General features: G+C 37.7%; 2 protein-coding genes across 4 annotated transcripts; one reads left to right on the forward strand and one right to left on the reverse strand.

Annotated features, from left to right (window-relative positions):
* Positions 1 to 2005: 2005 nt before the first annotated feature.
* On the forward strand, positions 2006 to 9027 carry LOC111328520 (protein DD3-3). The gene is made up of 10 exons (XM_022932975.2): positions 2006 to 2157; positions 2439 to 2593; positions 3596 to 3682; positions 3865 to 4192; positions 4422 to 4640; positions 4721 to 5144; positions 6337 to 6393; positions 7453 to 7736; positions 8124 to 8168; positions 8478 to 9027. Exons 2-10 carry the CDS (start codon positions 2441 to 2443, stop codon positions 8789 to 8791), a joined length of 1911 nt encoding a protein of 636 aa, XP_022788710.1. The 5' UTR covers positions 2006 to 2157; positions 2439 to 2440; the 3' UTR covers positions 8792 to 9027.
* Positions 9028 to 10607: 1580 nt separating this feature from the next.
* LOC111328521 (solute carrier family 23 member 2) lies at positions 10608 to 20240 on the reverse strand. 3 transcript variants are annotated; one of them, XM_022932978.2, is made up of 13 exons: positions 19996 to 20124; positions 18828 to 18929; positions 18643 to 18758; positions 17996 to 18153; positions 16974 to 17065; positions 15230 to 15285; positions 14969 to 15125; positions 14836 to 14860; positions 14316 to 14439; positions 13567 to 13723; positions 13058 to 13311; positions 12444 to 12717; positions 10608 to 12227 (listed from the first exon to the last, which is right to left on the reverse strand). In XM_022932978.2, the coding sequence occupies exons 2-13, from the start codon at positions 18856 to 18858 to the stop codon at positions 11917 to 11919; spliced, it is 1755 nt and encodes a 584-aa protein (XP_022788713.2). In that variant the 5' UTR covers positions 18859 to 18929; positions 19996 to 20124; the 3' UTR covers positions 10608 to 11916. The 3 variants fall into 3 exon arrangements, with proteins under 3 accessions (XP_022788713.2, XP_022788715.1, XP_088598089.1); XM_022932980.2 differs by lacking the exon at positions 18643 to 18758 and having other exon boundaries at positions 19996 to 20240; XM_088741963.1 differs by lacking the exons at positions 18828 to 18929; positions 19996 to 20124 and having other exon boundaries at positions 17996 to 18103; positions 18643 to 18807.
* Between the last annotated feature and the right edge of the window lie 142 nt (positions 20241 to 20382).

Here is a 20382-nt window from a genome sequence, read left to right on the forward strand (position 1 = left end):
TCATCGGTTAACATGTAAACTTTATTTGTTGGTGTTCACAGTTTTATATTCAGGATATTTCTTTAGTTTTTTGTTTCCTCTAATACTTCAGATGGTTTCTAAACGTCTACTATTTTTTGGCTTGGTGTGAAGCAATGTTTCAGTTCGTGCCTAAGTTTCCTCTGCCATGACAATGGCAATTTCTATCTAAAGAACTCAGGAACTGGCCAAGTCAAAATATACCATATATGGAAAGTGAAATATACAAATCGTGTTCTGTTGCTCGTTGAAACTTTACATCGTGAATAATATGTAAAGAGAAGCGTCTTTCATGTAATTTATTACGCTGACACAACTTTATAATTAGTTTAGGCTTGATTTATTGCAGATTGATGTTGATATCCCTATTTCATCTTCGCACCGGTTTGCACGCGCGATTCATTCATCATGCTCGGTGCTTTTTCATTCCGCACACCAAGAGTGAAAATGAATAATTACTGGAATATAACGCTGGTTAGAAAACCTTTAGATGCACTGTGCATCCTATTTTCTCTTTTTCATAAGACCTCTTCTTGCGAAATTTTCTTTCCCTATGTTCGAGGATTTCCATGAACTATTTGAGCTTCTCCATAATGAATTTGTGCGTGGCACTCATGGAAACTCTTTTCCCCATGGAGTAAAGTATTGGCTCTCGGCAACTTTCACAGGGGCTGTTTAATAATTGCCCTAAGTGATTTATGGCAACGATCTATCAGTGTCCCTAGTTATCACCCTGATATATTTTTGTTTATATCGATTTCTTATCCAAAGGAAATCAGTGGAAAGTATCATTTAGGAATTTGAAAAGTATAAGGTAAAATAGTATTTCAAATCGTAAATTGTTCAGAACGTGTTCCTCTATAAATGGTCAACAGTGCAAATTAAAACATTTAAATTTAAATGAAACGATCAGAAAGGACAATTTGCCAATAGATCCCAGTTTTCCCAAAAAAATTCATGTCATTAACAAGTGATCAAAATTCTTCCCTACAGGATTTCGAATGCGTATTTTGTTTTCTTTTAAAATTGTAGAAAGTCTTTGCCGCGCCAGTTTAGATGGCGATGCCAAAAACCAACAGCGCCCGTACCGTGAACTGGTTCATAGAAGGTATCTTTTATTCTAAAAGTAGGAAAATTAATTAGAATTGTTTTAATCAACGGGTTCAAACAGGGTGTTTGTAATGTAAACTGATTTGGAAACAATTTCTTAAAAAGAAAATAAGCCGTTTGTATTCTGCTGTAGATACCCAGAGAGAAAAAAAGACTGGATGACACTGAAAATGCTTCTCAAGGAAGGAATTTTCATTTTCACTCTAAACAAAAATCTGTCAGAAGTTTGATTCTTTTAAAACACGCTGATAAGACTACGCAGAAGGTTTAATGTGATTTGAATTAAATCAATAATTCAAAAAAACTTGAATGATTGTGATCGGAAGCCCGAACTAAGTCAGTGATACACTGCACTTTAATGTTTCGGGAAAAAAAAAAGTCGGTCATGAGGCTCGATGTTCACACTCAGCATAATCTCGGCATATTTCGGGTTTTCGTTTCTGTTAATGAGTTTAATTTTCACTGCATTCTTTATGTCTGCCATTCCGTCTAAGTCGTGTCTGTGTAATAAATTAGACGAAAGACACTTTTCTCTACATATCATGTTGCATGCAAAGTTTCTATGAGCAACAGCACGTGATTCGTATATTTTACCTTCCATCTATGGTATAATTCATGAGGTCTTTTGGTAGAAACTGCCGTTGTCGTGGCAAAGGAGAATTTAGACCTAATTGATGTACTGTGAGCATAAAAGTGGTAGACGTTAAAAAGCTATCCGAAGACTTAGAGGAAACGAATAACCAAAGATATCAAGAAAATAAAACTGGGAACAACAACGAATAACATTGAGGTATTGGCCAATAAATTTCTCCCTGACATTTCTCTATCGCAATAAATCAAGGAGCTCATAATGTCAACAACAACCAATGGAAACATTGCTCTTCTCTGGATATTTTACCCATAGCATTGCTCCCTGAGAGCATGTTGGGCAGATTTCTGATGAGTTCGAAACAGTTTAGATCGGTGTTAGACCTTTTATTTCATTGAATCTTATAGCAGTTTTAAACACTTCGTTTAGAAAGACATAAGGTAAGGAATGAAGGACTTATTTATTTATATCATTTGTTATTTATTTATATATATATATAAATATATTTATAGTTCAAGCTTTAAGAAGATTTTCTTTAACAAAATAATATATCATAATTCGTACTGCAATTTCATTTTTGATATTGAATTTTTATTTTTCTGCATTGCTTAATTTGCTCTTTACCTGCGAAGATCACTGCTTTACTTAAGAATAAACTTTAAAACCTTCAATTTAATTCCAGATTAGTAATTTCAAAGTTTATTTCTCTCAATTTCGCCAGTCATGATGAAACCACTGGTCTTGGTTTGTCTCCTTATTGTTCATATGGAGCCTTGCATGTCAGACTTATACATGCACTTCCCGCCAGGATCCAACAATCGCTTGAATGGCGCTAATGCAGGTGTTACAAACAACGCCAGACTCTTTGATTCACAGGTAGCCGCCCTTATCCGATTTTTTATCTTCTTTCACAAGCTTCAAATAAAATATAGATATACATAATTATGTTGTAAAAGAAATCAAAGACAAGTAGGAACAAGGTCAGCCAGGTCTCCCTCTCAAAAACAATTATCAATAAAAATAAATTGAAAAATGTTCCTCATTCACATACAGCACAGGTTGCACCTGAAACTTAGAGGTTCAGGGCACAAAGAAAAATGAAAAAAAATTCTAACTTGACAAAAGCACGGTCAATTATTGCCATTGATAGCTTTACTTCCAAGTTAGCTGCTACAGTAGGTCTGCGAAATAAAGATACAATTTTTAGTTATCTTGTGGTATGAGACTGTCCAGGAGAAGATACAGCTATGTGAACTACTCGGTTGTTTTACATGAGTTACCTCAATAATCTGGCATGATCAGATTCCAGTCCGCACCCATAGACAAGCTTTCTAAAGTCACTTCTTTTACAGTCAGATCACCCCTTTTCAGGACTTTTACCTGGTACAATCAAGTTATAGTCTCAAGCAAACATTGCTTTCAAATCAAAAAATTAAATGAAAATGACAACCACACTTTTTCATGATGTTGAAGGAAAATGACGGGAGTAAACATAAGATATATTTCTGTGGTGAAAATTTTATCAAAGATTTTGGATTGAAAACATGCATAGCTAAATAAAAAACAAATAGGGTCTGAATCAATAGCAAGAAAGGCTATAAGTTTTGAAAAGAGTATTTATTTTAAGAAAACCCGATCAACAATTCCAAGGACTGTAACATACAAGTCTGCTTTCTCACGGAGGCGTCGAAAGGTAACTTGGAAAATCTTGAATACGTGTCTTTCAAAGTTTCAGTTTCTGAGGGATAGCAGTAAAGACTTTTGTCCTTAGTGGTCAAGATGCGCTTTATATTTTACCTCCATTCAGTCCAACTTATCTTCTTTCTTAGTAGATTCAGAACTTTCGAGTCGCACAATCATCTCTTTCTTTCGTTCTAGAACAATGACAACTGCGGATACAATGTGGGTGACAAATATGATGATAACCCCGGAGACACTATCGTTGAAAGCAGACAAGAACCAATGGTAAGCAAGGAAAAAATAAGTGCCAACGGTGTCCTTTTAAATCGTATTCTTGAAATCATAATTAAAAATAGAATATTCGTGCTACTATCACTCTTTACTTTAAATAATCAAACACTCAACATTTATTTCAAGGATCATCTTTTTAACAGGGCTGAATATATCAATCTGCATTTGTTTTTCAGGAATTTTACATGAGTGGGTGCTCCTCAAATGCGGAAACTGAAGTGGACATTATGTGGACAAATCAACATGGAACAGGACCAAAAACTGACGACTGGGTGGAAACACAGGTTATCTTACAGTTTATGTGCCAGCCGTTCCCGGGAGGCAAGATGCCCACTGGTGATGCGGGTACCGACTACCAATATCACACCATTCGCAACGGTGAAACAAGTGGGTCTCAAACATTTTCTGACCACACTCAAGAGTCAAGTTATATTTCAAAACAACTGGGACTTCATGAGCCTTACAATTACTATCAGGCTTATTATCGCAGACATAGAAACAAAGGTAGGATTGCTGTCTTTTTTTTCTTTCCCTTTTTCTCTGTGTCTCTTGGTTTAGTATTCATAAGGTCTTTGCCCAAGGGCAAAAATTTCTACGGCAACGATCTTGCAAATCCAGAAAAGTATAAAGACATCGAAAAACTAGAAATTTGTCTTTCAAAATATCAAATCAGCGTGAAATGAATCAAGAGTCGATCTGTTCTTTAAAACAGAACATTTTTCATCCGTTATAGGCTTGTTTACCGCTGACCAACAGCTTGCTGGCGATTTATCAATTTACACACGGCAGAATGCGGCAGGCACCATAAGGGGCCTGGAAGTCCCTGAAGAACGCGATTACTATCCATACTGGGGACCCACACCATGGAAGGACATCGCTATCCTTGTCAGCGATAAAACGACTGAGGAACAGATGAAGAAATATGTTAATAGCCCTTACTATGGGCTAAAATGTAAGACATTTTAGCTGCCAAACTCTTTCTTACTGATCGTCTCCCTTCTTCCGAGACTTACTTCTTACTCTCCTTTTCAGACATGTGCATCATGCCAAAAGGGCTAAAAGATCACACTGACTGCCCCCCAGACAACCAAGGTGTTACTGCTAAAAAATGTGCTGCCAAATACATCACCAAGGACAAGTGTAAAGCGGCTGGAGGGAATTGGACAAGATTCATCACGAATTACTTGGAGAAGACTGCTGGAGTTTTGAGCACTTGTCACGGTTTCGATGACATGAAGCTGGCAAAAGGCCTGCCATACGAAGCGCACAAGATCTCACAAGGATGTGATAACAAGAAACAGTATGTTCTTCTCCACAGACCTCCTGATGTGATATATGCTCCATCGACTGTCGTCAACCACAACGGAATTAACATGGAAGGCAAGTTTTCTTCTTACAAATGGAAGGTCCCTTGCTTTCCATCTAACACAACACAACGTTGTGTTATACGGATAAGGTAAGGAAGATGAACACGCAGCCGACTCCCGACAACTCGTACCTTCGCGGGAAATTGAAAACGGGATTTAAAAACAAAGGAGCAGTAATAAGAAAAAAAGAATACAGATGAGAGTTAACTGTTGTTCTATTTTCTTTTCTATTCATACAGTATACATTAAAATCAAATTTAATTATAAAGTCGATTGAAAATGGAACAATAAAATTCTGCAGAAATCACAACGTGACGTGGTGTGAAACAAAACAAAGTGAAGCAATAGGAGAGGTAAAGTACCAAGGTTGTGGTACTTTGAACTTTGCAGTTTTCAAAGCGAACAACATCGTGGTTTGAGTTATCGAGGGCAAAAATATATAGAGAATTACTTGAACGGAAACGAAAATTCACTTCAAACTAACGGGAGGTTCGAGTTACCGTTAGTAAAATTGCAGTAAATGTATATCGGATATCCAGGGGAAATCGATTTTAGTTCGAGTTTGTGCTACGTTCGAGTAAGGGAGGGTTCAAGTTATCGGGAGTCGACTGTGACTGCTTTTGAAATGTTATGCATTTTGGATACTGCTTTCCACTGAGACATCACAGTCACCTTTGCTTTTCGAAAAATTTCAAATTTTAACAGGAATGGATAAATTAACAAAAGCTGCATCAGTTTGTATGGTCACGAGGAGAACCAAATTCAAGAAATGGCGCAAAAACTGTAACATACCTTGGGTAGATATATAACTTAACGATTCAGTAGGCTGTAAATTTTGAAAAAAAACTGACTGGGGAACAGTTCTAAGTTAAGATTTAAAAGACAATAAAGGTGATAATAACATCAAAGCAAAGAGTGAAATTTTGAATTTAATTAACCAATATAAACAAGGTCGAATTATATTTTGGAGTGTTAGTTTTATGGAGGGAGGAACACCGGAGGACCAGTAGACAAACCCTCGGAGCAAGGACGACAATCAACAGCAAACTTAACTCACATGCGACGCTAGATCCGAACATGGGCCACAGTGGTAGCAGGCGAGCGTTCTCAGCTCTGTGCCATCCCTGCTACTCAAGTATGCACTAAAAAATAAAACCACAGCAAATTGCCGCTATATGAATATAACTGCTACCCACATTACTTTTCCAAAGCTAAAATTAAAATTAGAACTAAGTTCCTAAGCCTACTATATAGAATTATATACATATACCCTTTTTTCAGATACAACATCACAACTTCTGATGCACCAAGGGATTTCGATGCTAATGATAATCACCGGTAAGTGTCAATATAAAGTTCTCTTGATACTTGAATTATTCAGGAATTAAGGAGACATTCTATTGTTACAAACACACACTAAATCAAGCCTCTTCAGAAACACTTCGATCACCACACAAGGTACTACTCGTTTGTGCAGTAGGCCATTTTACAGTTGTGTACTTAGTTGCCAAGCCTTTGATTTGGAGTGAGGCTGAAGGTCACCTTGTTGTGATAGGGTCCTGTATCTAGTTAGCATGATAACAAAGTAATTTACATTTGAAAAACAGAGGAGTCTGTATCATAACAAGGTCACCCTTAGCCTCACTCCTGTTCAAAGGCTTGGCAACCAAGCAGAAAACTGTAAAATGGACGATTTAAAGATTAATTAGTTAGACTTTTTGTTAATTGGAATATGTTTAGGATTTCAGGATTTTGTTGAGTCAATGTAATGCGCAGATGAAAATTTTTTACTCTGGATTGATATTTGCGCAATACAAATCAATAAATATTATCATAATTATATTATTGCTTCTCTTTATCTTGGCTACATGAGAGAAGAGGAATTTATTCGAGTCTGGATTATGATAGAGAATCAGCCCCGCGCGGATTTCAACGGAAACGAAATAGGAGTGATGAATCGAAAATATGAATGGATTCGAAAGAAAAATAGGGTGGAAAATAACGATAGTTGTTTTGCCTACATATGAAGTGTGAGATATAGTAAGGAGATAAACCAAGATCACTAATGTCCTCATGTCCCGTGCAACTGAAAAAGGTACACTTTAACATTATTGATATGAAATCGAATTGAGGATTGCTACATTCTATTTGTAAAAGAATTTTTTAAGCTCTAACTATGCAGTTTTAGAAAGCCTGAAAATAACAATCACTCCCGATAAATTCTTCATTAAAGCAACGTAATTTCGAATGATATAAAAGAAGATGACATTTGATGTAATGAATGGCTGCTATTTGATAGTTATATTTGATACGCTATTTGATAGTTATATGTCCAGTTTTAGCCATCTTGGGAGCAACACTATGGGCAATGTGTAACGGTTATCACTGTATTTCCAGATTGGCCAATAACCCGACGACAAAAGCCATTGATAATAAAACCGACCTCCAGCTAGCTTTGAACACCGCACAGGTCGGCAGAACCTTTCAAGACAGAAGTCATGTGATCATTCTTAAACCTCGAAACCTTTTGCAACCGGAACACCGGCATCGCAAAATTCGATACATCGGGGGGATTGGAAAGAGAGGAAATATTGTTCAGACCTACCCTGCCATGGAATATCGTTTTTTTCCTGAACGCATTACTGTCACAACAGAGGAAATCGTGTGTTTTGTGTGGTCGGGTACGAAGGAAAATCTTTAGTTTAAGTTGAATTGAAACGTAGCTTCACTCTCTCCAAGATGAAATAATAGGACAATGTTTCCCATCATTTTATCTTGCTTTCACCAAAAAATAACACACTTAAGCCAAAATAGCAAGCAATTTAACTTCCCAGTCTTCGGCTGTCCTCCTTCCCTTTTGTTTCACACTTTTCTAAATTCTTCTCCACGATAATTTATAGCCTTTCACTCAGGTTGATTTATACTCACTTGCTCTTTTGCTGAGGTTGTACCAGTGTTGTAAAGGCATTTCAAGACTGTACCCTTATGGAAGTTATGTTGTAAATACTTCAAAAGCTAAACCAAAACTACAACAATGATTATTATGTGCTATTTACATCGTTTGTTAGGTTCAAATAACAATCCTCATGACTATGCTGGACAAGGAACAGCAGGTAAGAAAATTATGGACATATTTATCACAATTATTAATAGTAAGAGCAACGATGGTCATTACATGCGGATGCTGCAGCAATGACCTTGGATGAGAATAAATGGACCCAGAAATGTGAAAGAGTTCTCTTCATCGGCATTCCTTATTAATCGCTTATAGACTTCCTTTCCGGAAAATTTAAGCAAATGTAGCTGGGAAAGTTTAGTGAGGAAACACATACTTTAAAGTTCGCTGCAAAACAAGACTAAGTAAAAAAAAAAGAAGGAATCACGTCCAAAGGTCACTAATAAGTTCGTGGGTTTTTCTTTAGGTACGGATCGCACAAACGTGTGTTGGATTAAGGAAGGGTGCAGAACTTTGGCGCCGAAATCCTGTGCCAGTCTCCCTCTTGAAGTAGTTGACTACGTTGACGAATTTGACGGCTACTTGTTAAACCTTCACCTCAATTGGGGATGTTTAGCCCGTAACAAAGCACTGGATGACGAACTTAACAATGCCCCACCCTCCTGCAACCCGCCATGTTTCCGCATCAAGAAGCCTGGGGAGTACTGTTACATGGGCACGCGCAATAACAATTTCTCCAATCGACGTCACATTGGTCAGATCACTGTGACAAGTGTTTGAACATTGCATGCTACAACTGAGTTCAGGATCACTACTTGTTAATCGCGTTGGTTTTCAAATACTGGGCTTTTCATGATAACATAGAATGAGGAACAATGGGGCATTTATGTTTAGTTTGCTAGGAACGATTGTTTTTTTTTTTTGTTTTGTTTTTTTTCGTTTTAATTTTATTAAAGGTGTTGGTGTTTGCAATACATGTTGAGACTGTTAAAAATAAAAGGAGAAAGTATGGGTTAGGTGTGTATTCTAGGCTCATTTTCCTTGTGTACAACTTTTAAAGGCGAGGATTCAATCGAATTTCTCAAGCATTTAGCGAATTGATGAAAGTGGGCAATCAAGACAATGTTTCAAAAAGACTTTGTTATTACGGAAGCAAACTACCTGAGAGAATACTATGCAATCAAGTATCCAATGGGTTTGATTTTGCATCTGTTTGGTGAAAAGAAAAGCGTGAGTTTCAGGCAAACTACATTAAGTCCGTTTACGAGCCCAGACCATTTGATCCGCCTAACCATAAGGCCACCGCGCCTCTCCTAGGCAAACTAGAGCACTCCCAATTACTTTAGATTCTCAATAGGCCTTTTGCAGTTAGAGATCACGTGCTTAGATACCGCATAGCAACGCCATACTGGAGAGCAAGCACTCCAGTGATCTCCGACAAAATAGAGATCACAGAGGTCTGCATTCAAACAAAGAATACAGCGGATAACAAGTTAAAGGGTATCCCAATTCAAGAAATCTTGTAAGTTTTAATCAGCAGCTTCCTTGGAGTGTATCAGCGCAAAACGAATTTTGGTGTGATTTTGCTGCTGATACACTCCGGGGAAGCTGTTGATTACTTCTTACTGGCTTTCTCGAATTGGGATACCTTTTGACCTGTTATCCGCTGTATTCTTTGTTTGAATGCAGACCTCTGTGACCTCTATACTGTCTGAGATCACTGGAGTGCTTGCTCTCCAGTATGGCGTTGCTATGCGGTATCTAAGCACGTGATCTCTAGCTGCAAAAGGCCTATTGGCAATTGGTCTACCCAACAGCGATTTACTTTGTTTCATTTCAAGCTAGTGCATTTTTCCGGTGAACTTAAGTAGCCTCGCAAAGAAATCGAATGAACAGACCGACTCAGCTGTTTCATTCTTTCTGTCGTGAATTTTCATGCATCAAGTATATACTTACGTAGGATCCTTTTTCAAGTTTAAAGCTACTTCAACCACCATGATGGATTTTGATAACAAAAACGAACTGAGCCAGGTCAGGTAGTTTTATAATTATTAAATGGAGGCTTTTATAAATGTGCCCAGATCAAGTTTTAAGCCTTTCCTATGAGGGTCACAACGGGTCGCGGCTTTTACATATTCTATTATTGTCTTCCGACGATAAAGTCACCTTTTGGAAAAGTGAACTCGTTATTAATCCTTCACAAAAGATTATAAACTTTTTATACTGCCTTATCTTGTATGAGATCTTCAGAATCGTTTACTTTTATGTTTCCCTTTTTTTCAGTATTTTTTTTATCCCTCTCTCTCCTCTGGTGACACTCTTGGAAGTAAAGATATCACTGAAGGGAGGTATTTAGCTAAGCTGAGCTTCGCGAAAAGCAAGCAATAGCAATTTATCATAGCTTATCATTCACAACTTGCTGGAACATCTTTTTCCCAAGGAGAAATATTCACGGCCACCTATATCACGGCAAAGTGTAAAAGCAATCGTTACGATACCACCATAGGTTCAATAAATTGTCAGAGCTCCTAAGACCTGTAGATATAGAACCATTCAGGGTGATTTTTTCAAACTGATATCCTAAATTTAATACAACAACAACAACAATATTCTTTATTTAACAAAGGTGACGTAATTAACCCAATGAGTTATCTAACTTACGGCCTTCACAACAATGCAAAATACACATATAAAACAATGCCTAATCAGCAATATACGACTTTTTACAAGAGAAACTAAAACCATACAAATATTTGGTTCAACATAGATGTAAGGTGATAAACCTTAATTACCTTCTAATACAGTTACAGTAAAGAGAAAAAGACACCCACAACACATTAATTCTTCAAGATGAGAAACATTACCAACAAACTTAAGGAATAATATAAGAAGTTTATGCTTAAATTATTTAATCTAGATGAAAAAGTAATAGAGGAAGGAAATACACAAACTATTTGCTTAAGGTCATTGTCCAGGCAATTGAAAAGGGTAGCAACAGAGTAAGCAAATGTGCGCTTTCCAGAATTAGACCGCGGGTAGGGAACTTGAAGATTAAAAGTGCAAGCTCTGGTGCGCAAACCAGTTGGACGAACGGAAGACAAGAAATTGAATTTGCGTTTCTTCATCTTTTTCCAATTTGTACACTTAAAGTAATTTCTTTTAAGTACAGTCTTAAAAACCAGGATGTATTCTTACATTTTGGTACACCTCTGCTCGTCACCCAACACGACAATCTACAATTAGCGGATGATTAATTCTTTTTTTAAGGACGAGGGAAACTATCGTTTTTAAGGACGAGGGAAACTATCGTTTAGAAGTTTCTCAAAATTCAAATTAACTTATTTCTCAAAGCCCATGTCGCTCAACCAGCTAAAAGTTGAGAATTTAAGTATGGGTAATAACGTGATTTCGAGCGCAACTTGGTTTTAATAAGCACGAGTAAATTTTTCAAAGACAACAACATTGCACGAGCCCGTATGGTGAGAGCAATTTGTAGTCTTCGAAAAATGTTTCAAGTGCTTGTTTACACAAAATCGCACGAGAAATCTTGCTGTTACTTGTTAATAATTTACATGAATGGCATTACAGAAAGTTAAGATAGACAAAATGTTGACAACACGCGCGCGTTGCAACTTTACGCACGTGTTACATGAAAAACACACTCGTTTTCAGCCAATCAGACGCGCGTAATCTTTTCTAGTACGTTATTACAAAAGAAACCGGGAGAGATGCCTCAATCGGATTTTCATGATCATCCGCAGTAACAGAAGTTACTCAGTTTTAAAACACAGATCAACAATTTCATAAATCAAGATATGTGTGGGAACACCCAATTAATGAAAACACCGAAGTTTCCAGAAAAATAACTGGAGACGTTGTTTGCTGTCTAAAGAATGCTTTAACAGTTAATGAACGCTGTTCATTTCCACATTGTATGCTGCTTGATGTTCCTCCTCGTGGTTCGGTAGAAAAGGCAAATACTTGGCCACTTTGAAGTTAGTGACGCGGTTGAGACCAAGCGGCAGGTCATAGACTTTAATGGAGGCTGTCTCCATTTGTCCCTCACTATCATCTGATAGGTGCTCCCTCCATGCCTTAATACCGCGCTCCTCGTCAGTTCCAGGGATGGTATTGTCGAGTATGAGAGCAGAGATGCACCCTACTGCCATACTTGTTTTGAAGAGCACTGTGACGATTTGGTCAATTTCTGAAACACCTACACGGTAAATGATGCCGTTAATGTCAGTAAAAACTCTGAGCACAATGCACGAATTGCGATATTTTTACACAGTGTTCAGAAAAATGCTCAAAGTAGAGAGAAATTCAATTGGTTTATTCAGGTTTTGTCCAACTAAGAGTACTATTTAGCGTGATAGCAACAGTCAAATTTGATTTAATTCAAAGAGATTTCAATGTTCTGATAAAACATCACCTGTATTAATCGCGTCATCGTGATTTTTCATGTAATACGGCAGACCCAATCCAAATACAGTAGAAAATCCAACGATGAACAGATTCCTGGAAGAATTCATGTCAGCAAACTGCAGATTGGAGATTCCAACCGCGGTTATCATACCAAACATGACCATGAACACTCCACCGACGATGGGATCTGGGATGCAGACGAACAACGCGCCAAATTTGCCGAGAACACCTACAGCCATCAGTACCAAAGCGCCAAACTGAATGACACGGAGGCTTCCAACCTGACAATACATCAAAATTATGACATCATAAAGTTAATTTTGTATATAGTTTTGTAAACTCAACCAAGTGGGGCCAAGCGATGTGGTTTGAGTCTTGACGGAAATAGTTTTAAACAAGGCCTTGCGCCAGTAACGAGGACGCCAGTATAACGAGCTTAATTTTCGAAGCAATAGCAATGTTAGGTATGAGAGAGAACCCTTCTCATTTCGCAAGTTTCCTGACACTTCATTGTATCGAATTTTTATTGTAATTGTAGACTGGCTGTCTTACTATAACGTTTATATTCTTGAAAACTTCCTCTTCATTTTTTAGAAGATAAACAAAATCGATTCAGTTTACCTTTGTTATCCCGATGGCCCCCACGTTTTCACTGTATGATGTTGTACCATTCCCGGTACCAAAAGCTCCAGCTAAGAGACATCCTAGCCCTTCCATTCCGATTCCACGGTTTACGGCGTGTTTTGGCGGTGGCGGTGCTCCTGCCAATCTCGCGCATGCGTAGTAATCACCCACGGACTCGATAATGGAGGCCAGCACGCCAGCAAGCATCCCAAACACCCCTGCGGCACTAACAGAAGGCGTCCCCCACTGACCTGAAAAGAGAGCAACATGAAAGTGGAGCTTCGTACTTTAATATAACCATGTCTTTAAAAACATGGCGCGAAATTGAGGAATTTAAGAAAAAAATATGTAGATGTACATTATCAGACACAAATAATTCCTTCCGCCAGCGTCGCTTTCAAGGTAAGGAACAAGGAATTCTGTTAATGAGGACACTCACTTGTGATGCATATTAGACGAAGAATGGACATGATTGACGCTGAATAATGGACATGTCCTGCACTAACCTGGGTAGGGAAATCTGAACCATTTGGCTTCTTTCAACACCGCAGTTCTAGCATCAGTCCTCGCCATGTATTGAGGAACGTCAGGATCAGAGGGAAAACCTCCCGCAGCAGTGATGATGGCGCAAATTATCCAAGATACAGCGATTGCAAGGATTACCTGTAAAAATCGGTAGGCAGTTATTACAATAATGTTGTGCTTTACAAAAGATACAAAGCAGCGGTGACTCACAAAGAAATTTTAAGCACTGAAGTTGGCGCATTTGACGGTCACAAGTCAAATCTCGCTATCTTTCGATGCAGATACAATTCACTCCTCCATCCCCCATTATCGAGATCGGCATATGCAATCACTTGATGCATTCACGGCATCCTAGATGAGATCGAGAGGGAGCCTTGCATTTATCCTCATTCCTTGGGGGATTTAAATCAGTTTGCATGGTCAGCGCCTATTTATCGAGATCCTCTGTTTCCCAAAAATTTATTAAAGATGCTATCTGAGCCAATTTTGCACTGAAAAATAGTACCCAGTTCTATAAATGATCTCCACCCTATTCAAGGACTGCAACATGTTTCCGAAAGCAAACGTGTTCTTGGTATAGGAAACGAATTAGCTCCACAAGTCAATGTTTCAGTGTTTGGTACTTATTTCTATAAGTTGTCTCGTATTCCCTAAATTAAATGGCCATGTTCTATTTTCCCAAAATTTCAGCCTGAATGACACTCAGCATTCCACGGTACGTAACACTCACTGGAAACAATCTGAATAACGGATAGTGACCAATGTAACACCCTCCACGATCTTTGCTGTATCCAGGAAATGGAATCTTTATTTTGGTAAGGTATTGTGAGAACAAGGCAATTAAAACGATTGTCCTGCAATACATAAAAGGATTTGACGAATTATCATAATTATATTGCTATATAGACAGATGTGCCTTATGAAGTTGCATTTAATTTGCACTTGCTAAAAGCTCATTATTAGTTTGAAAAATGGCAAATAATTTTAAAATTTTAAATAGGGAATATCCATGCTGGCACGGATAATTGTTCACAATGAATAGAAAGAGTGTACTTATTTCTTACTACAGTTACAATGTAATGAAGATGAAGGTTAAAATTCAGAGGAAAGAACTACTTTCGTGGCGTAAGTGCACCAGGTCACGGTTATTGAAATTTCCAGTTCTGCTACACTGTGGAAGGGTCTATTTGAATTAGATCGAGTTGCGAAGCCTTAAAAAACATGACAGTGCAAATCCGCGTAATACTTACGTCATTGAAATTCCCCAGTGATTTCCTTTTTAAAAAATTAAAACAAATAAGTAAATTAAGATATTAATCGATGGTTACTGTAAGTAAAAAACAAAAACGCATTCGACACTGTTCGGATGTTAGAAATAGATACCTGCGTGTTCTGCGGCTACATTAAAAAGAGCCAGACCCACAAGAGTGATCGTAGGTGCTATGGTCAGCGGTCCAATAAAACGGAGAAGAAAACCGACGATTCCAGTGAAGCCGACCAACATTTGAAATAATGATGAAACCATTATAGCACCTTGGATCTAGTGAAAAAAATGATTTATTTTTTTCAGAATCGCTTTGAAAAATAAGAATAAAGTGATGACATGAAAGGTTACGGTTTCGTCAATCATTTCGACTTTCTTACCTCTCTCATGCCGGGCTTCCAGATATCGGACATTTCTATTGTTGAATTACTATTTTCTTTTGAAAGAAAACATCATGTTTTAGCACTTGTATGGTTAATTATAGCTAACTGAAAAGTGATATTGTATATATAGGAAATAGGTAAGTTGATTTCCGAGGAACGCATCTAATAAAATAAATGTGTGCCCATAGGAGGATGGTTACAAATACCTAAACAAAAGCTGGATGACAGATTTACAAAAAAAAAATAAATAAATAGATAGATAGATACTTTATTAAGCACAGAATCCATAAAACTAAGTCACTTATTTACAATGAAGCTGTGCATCTAAAATATTAAAAACATACACACACAAATATATATATTAATACAATATAAACATTAAAATAAATAGATAAATAAATAAATAACCCTTTGCCCGTGTTCCGTTAATAATAAACCTACGATGCCGAATTATATAGATTATTACAATTTATTTAGGCCAATAGTTATTTACAAACTCTTTAAGTGTCAGGTAGCATTTTGTGGCATGATCAAGGTTGTTAAATAGTTTAGCAGCTGAATAGGTAAATGACCTGTAGCCAGATTTAGAAGTTATTTTGACCATATATAGATTATTATAGATTATTTGACCATATATAGAAATAGAACATTTCTGGTATTGTAATAAATAAATAAATAAATAAATATAAATGTAGATAAATAAGTAATTAAATATATATTAAGACCAATCAGAAAATCTTCAAAGACTGGCTGAGTCAGGCTGATGAACAGAATGTAAGATCTCCGATAAATTTTAAAATACATAGATTTATTTCAAAATCTACCTATAGCGTGCAAATCTGAACATCAATTGAGGTTTAAACATATATCGTACAATCTATAAACTAGCGCGATGCAAAACTCAAGGACATTTAAAAGAGGGATAATTTATATAGGACTAAAAAGCTGAATACTTAGATTAAACTTTATTATTGTGACTAGATTTACCGTAGAATGGAAATACTTTTAAAATCCAAATGCTAACTTTAGATCAAATTTGTCTGTTAAATGTCTTCCGATAGGAATTGTCCCTCGCAAAACAGAGATAAACAGAGACAATGTTCAGTAGAGAGAGATATCAGACCATTTGCTTGCCACTCTCTTCCTTTCTCTTTATCTACGCGAGTTTTTGCGTCTGTCAATCTGCGTTTCTGTTTCTCTGTCTCTTTTTCCACGCATCTGTCTGTCTGTCTGTACGTCTAAAGGCGGTACTTTTCTAAAGAAACTTTGGCACTACATCGATGGGGAAGCATAACAAGATAATTTGGTTTCATCAATTGAGTTGATAATGAAAATTGGCCTCGGCAAAGAGTTTCTAAAGATTCCGCTAAAGCGACGTTTCGAGCGTTAGTCCTTCGTAAGAGCGAATAAAAACGAAGGGTTAACGCTCGAACCTCTCTACCATTCGTGTCCAATTTACATTATCAACTTAGTGCATAAAGCCAGTTTTTCGATTTGTAAGTCATTCTGTTTGTCATTGTAATCATCAAGCATGAGTAAAAGAGACGGACGAACTGGCAAGGGCTTCGGAACATAAACGTTCAATTGGATCGTTCAACAATTTACTTTATGATTAATTGGTATTTATTCCAATTGGCAAACATAATAACGTAAAATCTCTTCAGTTAATTACATCCATGAATTAATCGTGAAGGAAGGTACTTTAATTTGGTTTGTTACGAAAACCAAGCAATGAACTGACCTTTAAGTTTATCACAGTTCCACTGAGGCAGAGACAAAATGGCAAAAGTTGGTGTGAGAAAAGAGAAAGCTCCGCCCTGAATGATTGGCAACCTGCAATTCCCAGATTGAGAAGATTCAATAAAACAAGCTGATACCTTTCCCTGGAGGGAGGGTGGCTAAGAGTTTTTAAAACGTGGTGGGAGGGGGGTATTTAACTGTGTCACTCTCAATATGTCAACCCAACTGTCATGTCGATATTCCCCGCCTGCGTTTTGCTAGGTGTGACATTTTTCATGCTGGATAGATTAATCAGACCCGCTTTTAAAAAACAGAATAATATGACAAATGAAGGAGGAATGACGGTCACTCAAGAAGCTCCCCTCAGCCACATCCCAGAATCCTTTTAAAAAGCGGAGTTCCAGAATACTGGAACTGGTCTGTACTGAATAGGTGACAACAGCCTACTTGCCTGGCGGAGACACATACCTACAGAAATTTCAGCCCCAAACAGTTAACACCTTTCGCTCCCAAGGGGCTGTTACATAACTCATTTGCAAGCTAGAAATATCATAGACCACTTTCATAAATGGCTACCGGATTAATATTCTTTTGTTTAAATTTAAATTAGCCTTTCTGGCCTCGTTCTCCAGTACAAAATTCAAAATAATACATTATCTCAAGCGAGGCCAGAAAGGCTAATTTAAATTTAAACAAATGAATATTAATCCGGCAGCCATTTTTGAAAGTGGTCAATGCTAACCTTCTTTTGTATTTTCACCACGACGGAGAAATTGAGCAATGGTTAAAGTTTAATCCAATCGAGTTAGAGTTACAAATTTTCGCTATTGTTCCTTAATTGTTGACATTTCCTCAAGATTGTTCTCTTCGAATCTGTTTTTACATGTCAAGAGACTGTGAAGCAAATTCCATAGCATATCAATCCAAGCAGATCAAATAGCTAAGCACTATAGAAAACAGACTTGTACATGGAGAAATTATATGGAAGTACAACCATATCATAGCAAAGCGACTGATCCCTACCTGGCTCCAAAGGTTGACTGCAACAAAGTGACAACTCCAGAAACAAAAAGTATCGTGCTCAGAACTTCACTTATGGCAAGGGTGTTACTACCAAAACACATCGGACCGCTAAGGATAAAGGGAATTGACAAGGTTCCTCCTAGCATTGTAAGGTAATGCTGAAACAAGGAGAATCATAATATTGATTCTAATATTAATATTTTCAATTTCACTTTTAGGCTTATTATTATTCTTAGATTAGTCATACTGTTAGATATTACAATTTTTGTAAATACGCAATTCAGCCCCTTAGAAGGCTGCCATTTATTTATTTGTGAAATAAACCTTTACCCGAAATAAACCTTTACCCATTGATTAAGAAAATCTGTTCAATTGCTTATGTATTCCTCTGTTTACTGTCGTAATATGATGTTCTCTTTTCTCCAGAGTCACAAAACTCACTTTCTTCTTCAATGCTCTCCCATTTTTTTTAACTACAAGTTCGCTCAGAGTTCTTTACGAGACATTACGTTCTGAATCTTCAGTCTTGATTTTTCGATTCAAATGGAAAATTGAGACACTCGTGACTTGTTAATTGGACCAGATTCTACTGACCACAGGGACTCGCAGTCTCTCCCTCGAATATATGCTCATTACGTGTCACTGACCCCTTTCACCAGGCCTCCGTGCACCCCGGCCTTATCAACTCCTACAAATCGTTCATCGTTGGTATGTGGCCGATTATTGGCCTTTGAAGACTTGTTTGATGACTGCACTGACGGACCTACGATAAGAAAACGCCGTCTAAAGAGACAGAAATCAGTGGAGCTAACTTCAATCACTTCTTTCGTACCTGAAAACCCAGCAACAAGCAGATATACCATGGCGGATTTTCATCGATGAGGTAAGTCAAGCCAAAAGCTCTCTTTTTCTCCTCAGCATCGGCCTTGGAGGTCTTTGAATAATAAAAATACTCTCTCAGTTCTTTAGTAATTGACTTCTAGCCTAGCTAACACATATGATAATCTTTATGGGGTTGACGCATTTATCTCACGTTTGGGCACCAAAAAAAATCCGAAGATACATAGTGGCAACATGACAGGACAGAAAAAGCGTACACTGTAAGTACCTCCCGTTGTCCCATACAAAAATTTGAATGGGACAACGGGAGGTACTTACAGTGCATGTGTTTTCCGTCCTGTCATGATGACAGTAATTTGAATGAGCTTGTACGTTTCTTAAGTAAATAAACCTCCTTATGCCGTTTGAAAAATTGACACCGCTGACTGATGACGGAACTACTCGAAGCATGAGGGTGGGGCTGGATTATGTGCTGACAGTAGAGGTTATCTTAAGGCAAACTTAGCTTGGATTTTAACCAACTATAAATGGTGTAACTTTTGTTCGTAAAGCTAATTAACTCTGTCGTAAGAAATTTTCCCAAATGTCCCCAATGTCGGTTGTACATTGGGGACGTTCTCACAAGGGAACTCATCATTCGCTGGCGCACCTCGACTTCATTTGGAGAACTCAGACGTCTAATGGTTTTAGATGGTATATCCCTTAGTATCATTTGTTACGCATTCCTGCCCAGTGTTGGAGGTGGATGGCGTGACAACCCTCGGAAAGCTTATGTAACCGAGTTCTCTGTTACTAGTACTGACACTAAAAACGTGTTATGAAAGAGTTATCTCTACAAAAGTGAGTAAACTGCACTAAACGTAATATTAGGTTTTCCTAAGCATGTACTGCGTCGTATTTTGTGCGTGTGTGAGTGTTCGTCTCCGCTGATTCTTGCGCGAATGATCAGATAGAATTATATACGAATCTCTTAAATCTAGGTCAGATGGGTAACAAGCCCAGTCTGGAGAATAAATCTAAGCTAAGGGGATTCTTTATCACAATTTTCTCTCCCTGGGTTCAGTGTGTTTGAAGATCAAAGAGTGATCTTAGACTAAATAACACTCTGACCTGAGCGACCTCAGTACCAACTGGCATTTTGAAGCAAACACGTTCCTTACCTGAATTTCTTGTCCACTCATTGTAATTACACGTACTTCGGACTTGTCTTTGTTACTGGATGGATTGGTGAGTCCTTCTTACCGAGCACCTTTAACTAGAAATACATAATATGTGTGATGTATATCACCGCTGCTGATGATTACAGGCTGCAATGTGAAAATCATGGCCACAGGTCTGGCTTAATACTGAAGATTAACGAGATACTGTCGAACAATAACAAAACACTAGTTCAGCAAGAGGGTGTTATGCTACATCAGATACCTCACCAAAATTTCCTGAGCAAACGGCCGGTTTGAGCCCCAAACTGCAGGTTAAGACCCTGACAATGGGACTAGATATCAAATGTCACTACGACAGTCATCTCAAAAATGTGACGTCTTTCATCA

The sequence above is a fragment of the Stylophora pistillata genome, chromosome 12 (assembly GCF_964205215.1).
Source record: "Stylophora pistillata chromosome 12, jaStyPist1.2, whole genome shotgun sequence".
Lineage (NCBI taxonomy): Eukaryota > Metazoa > Cnidaria > Anthozoa > Scleractinia > Pocilloporidae > Stylophora > Stylophora pistillata.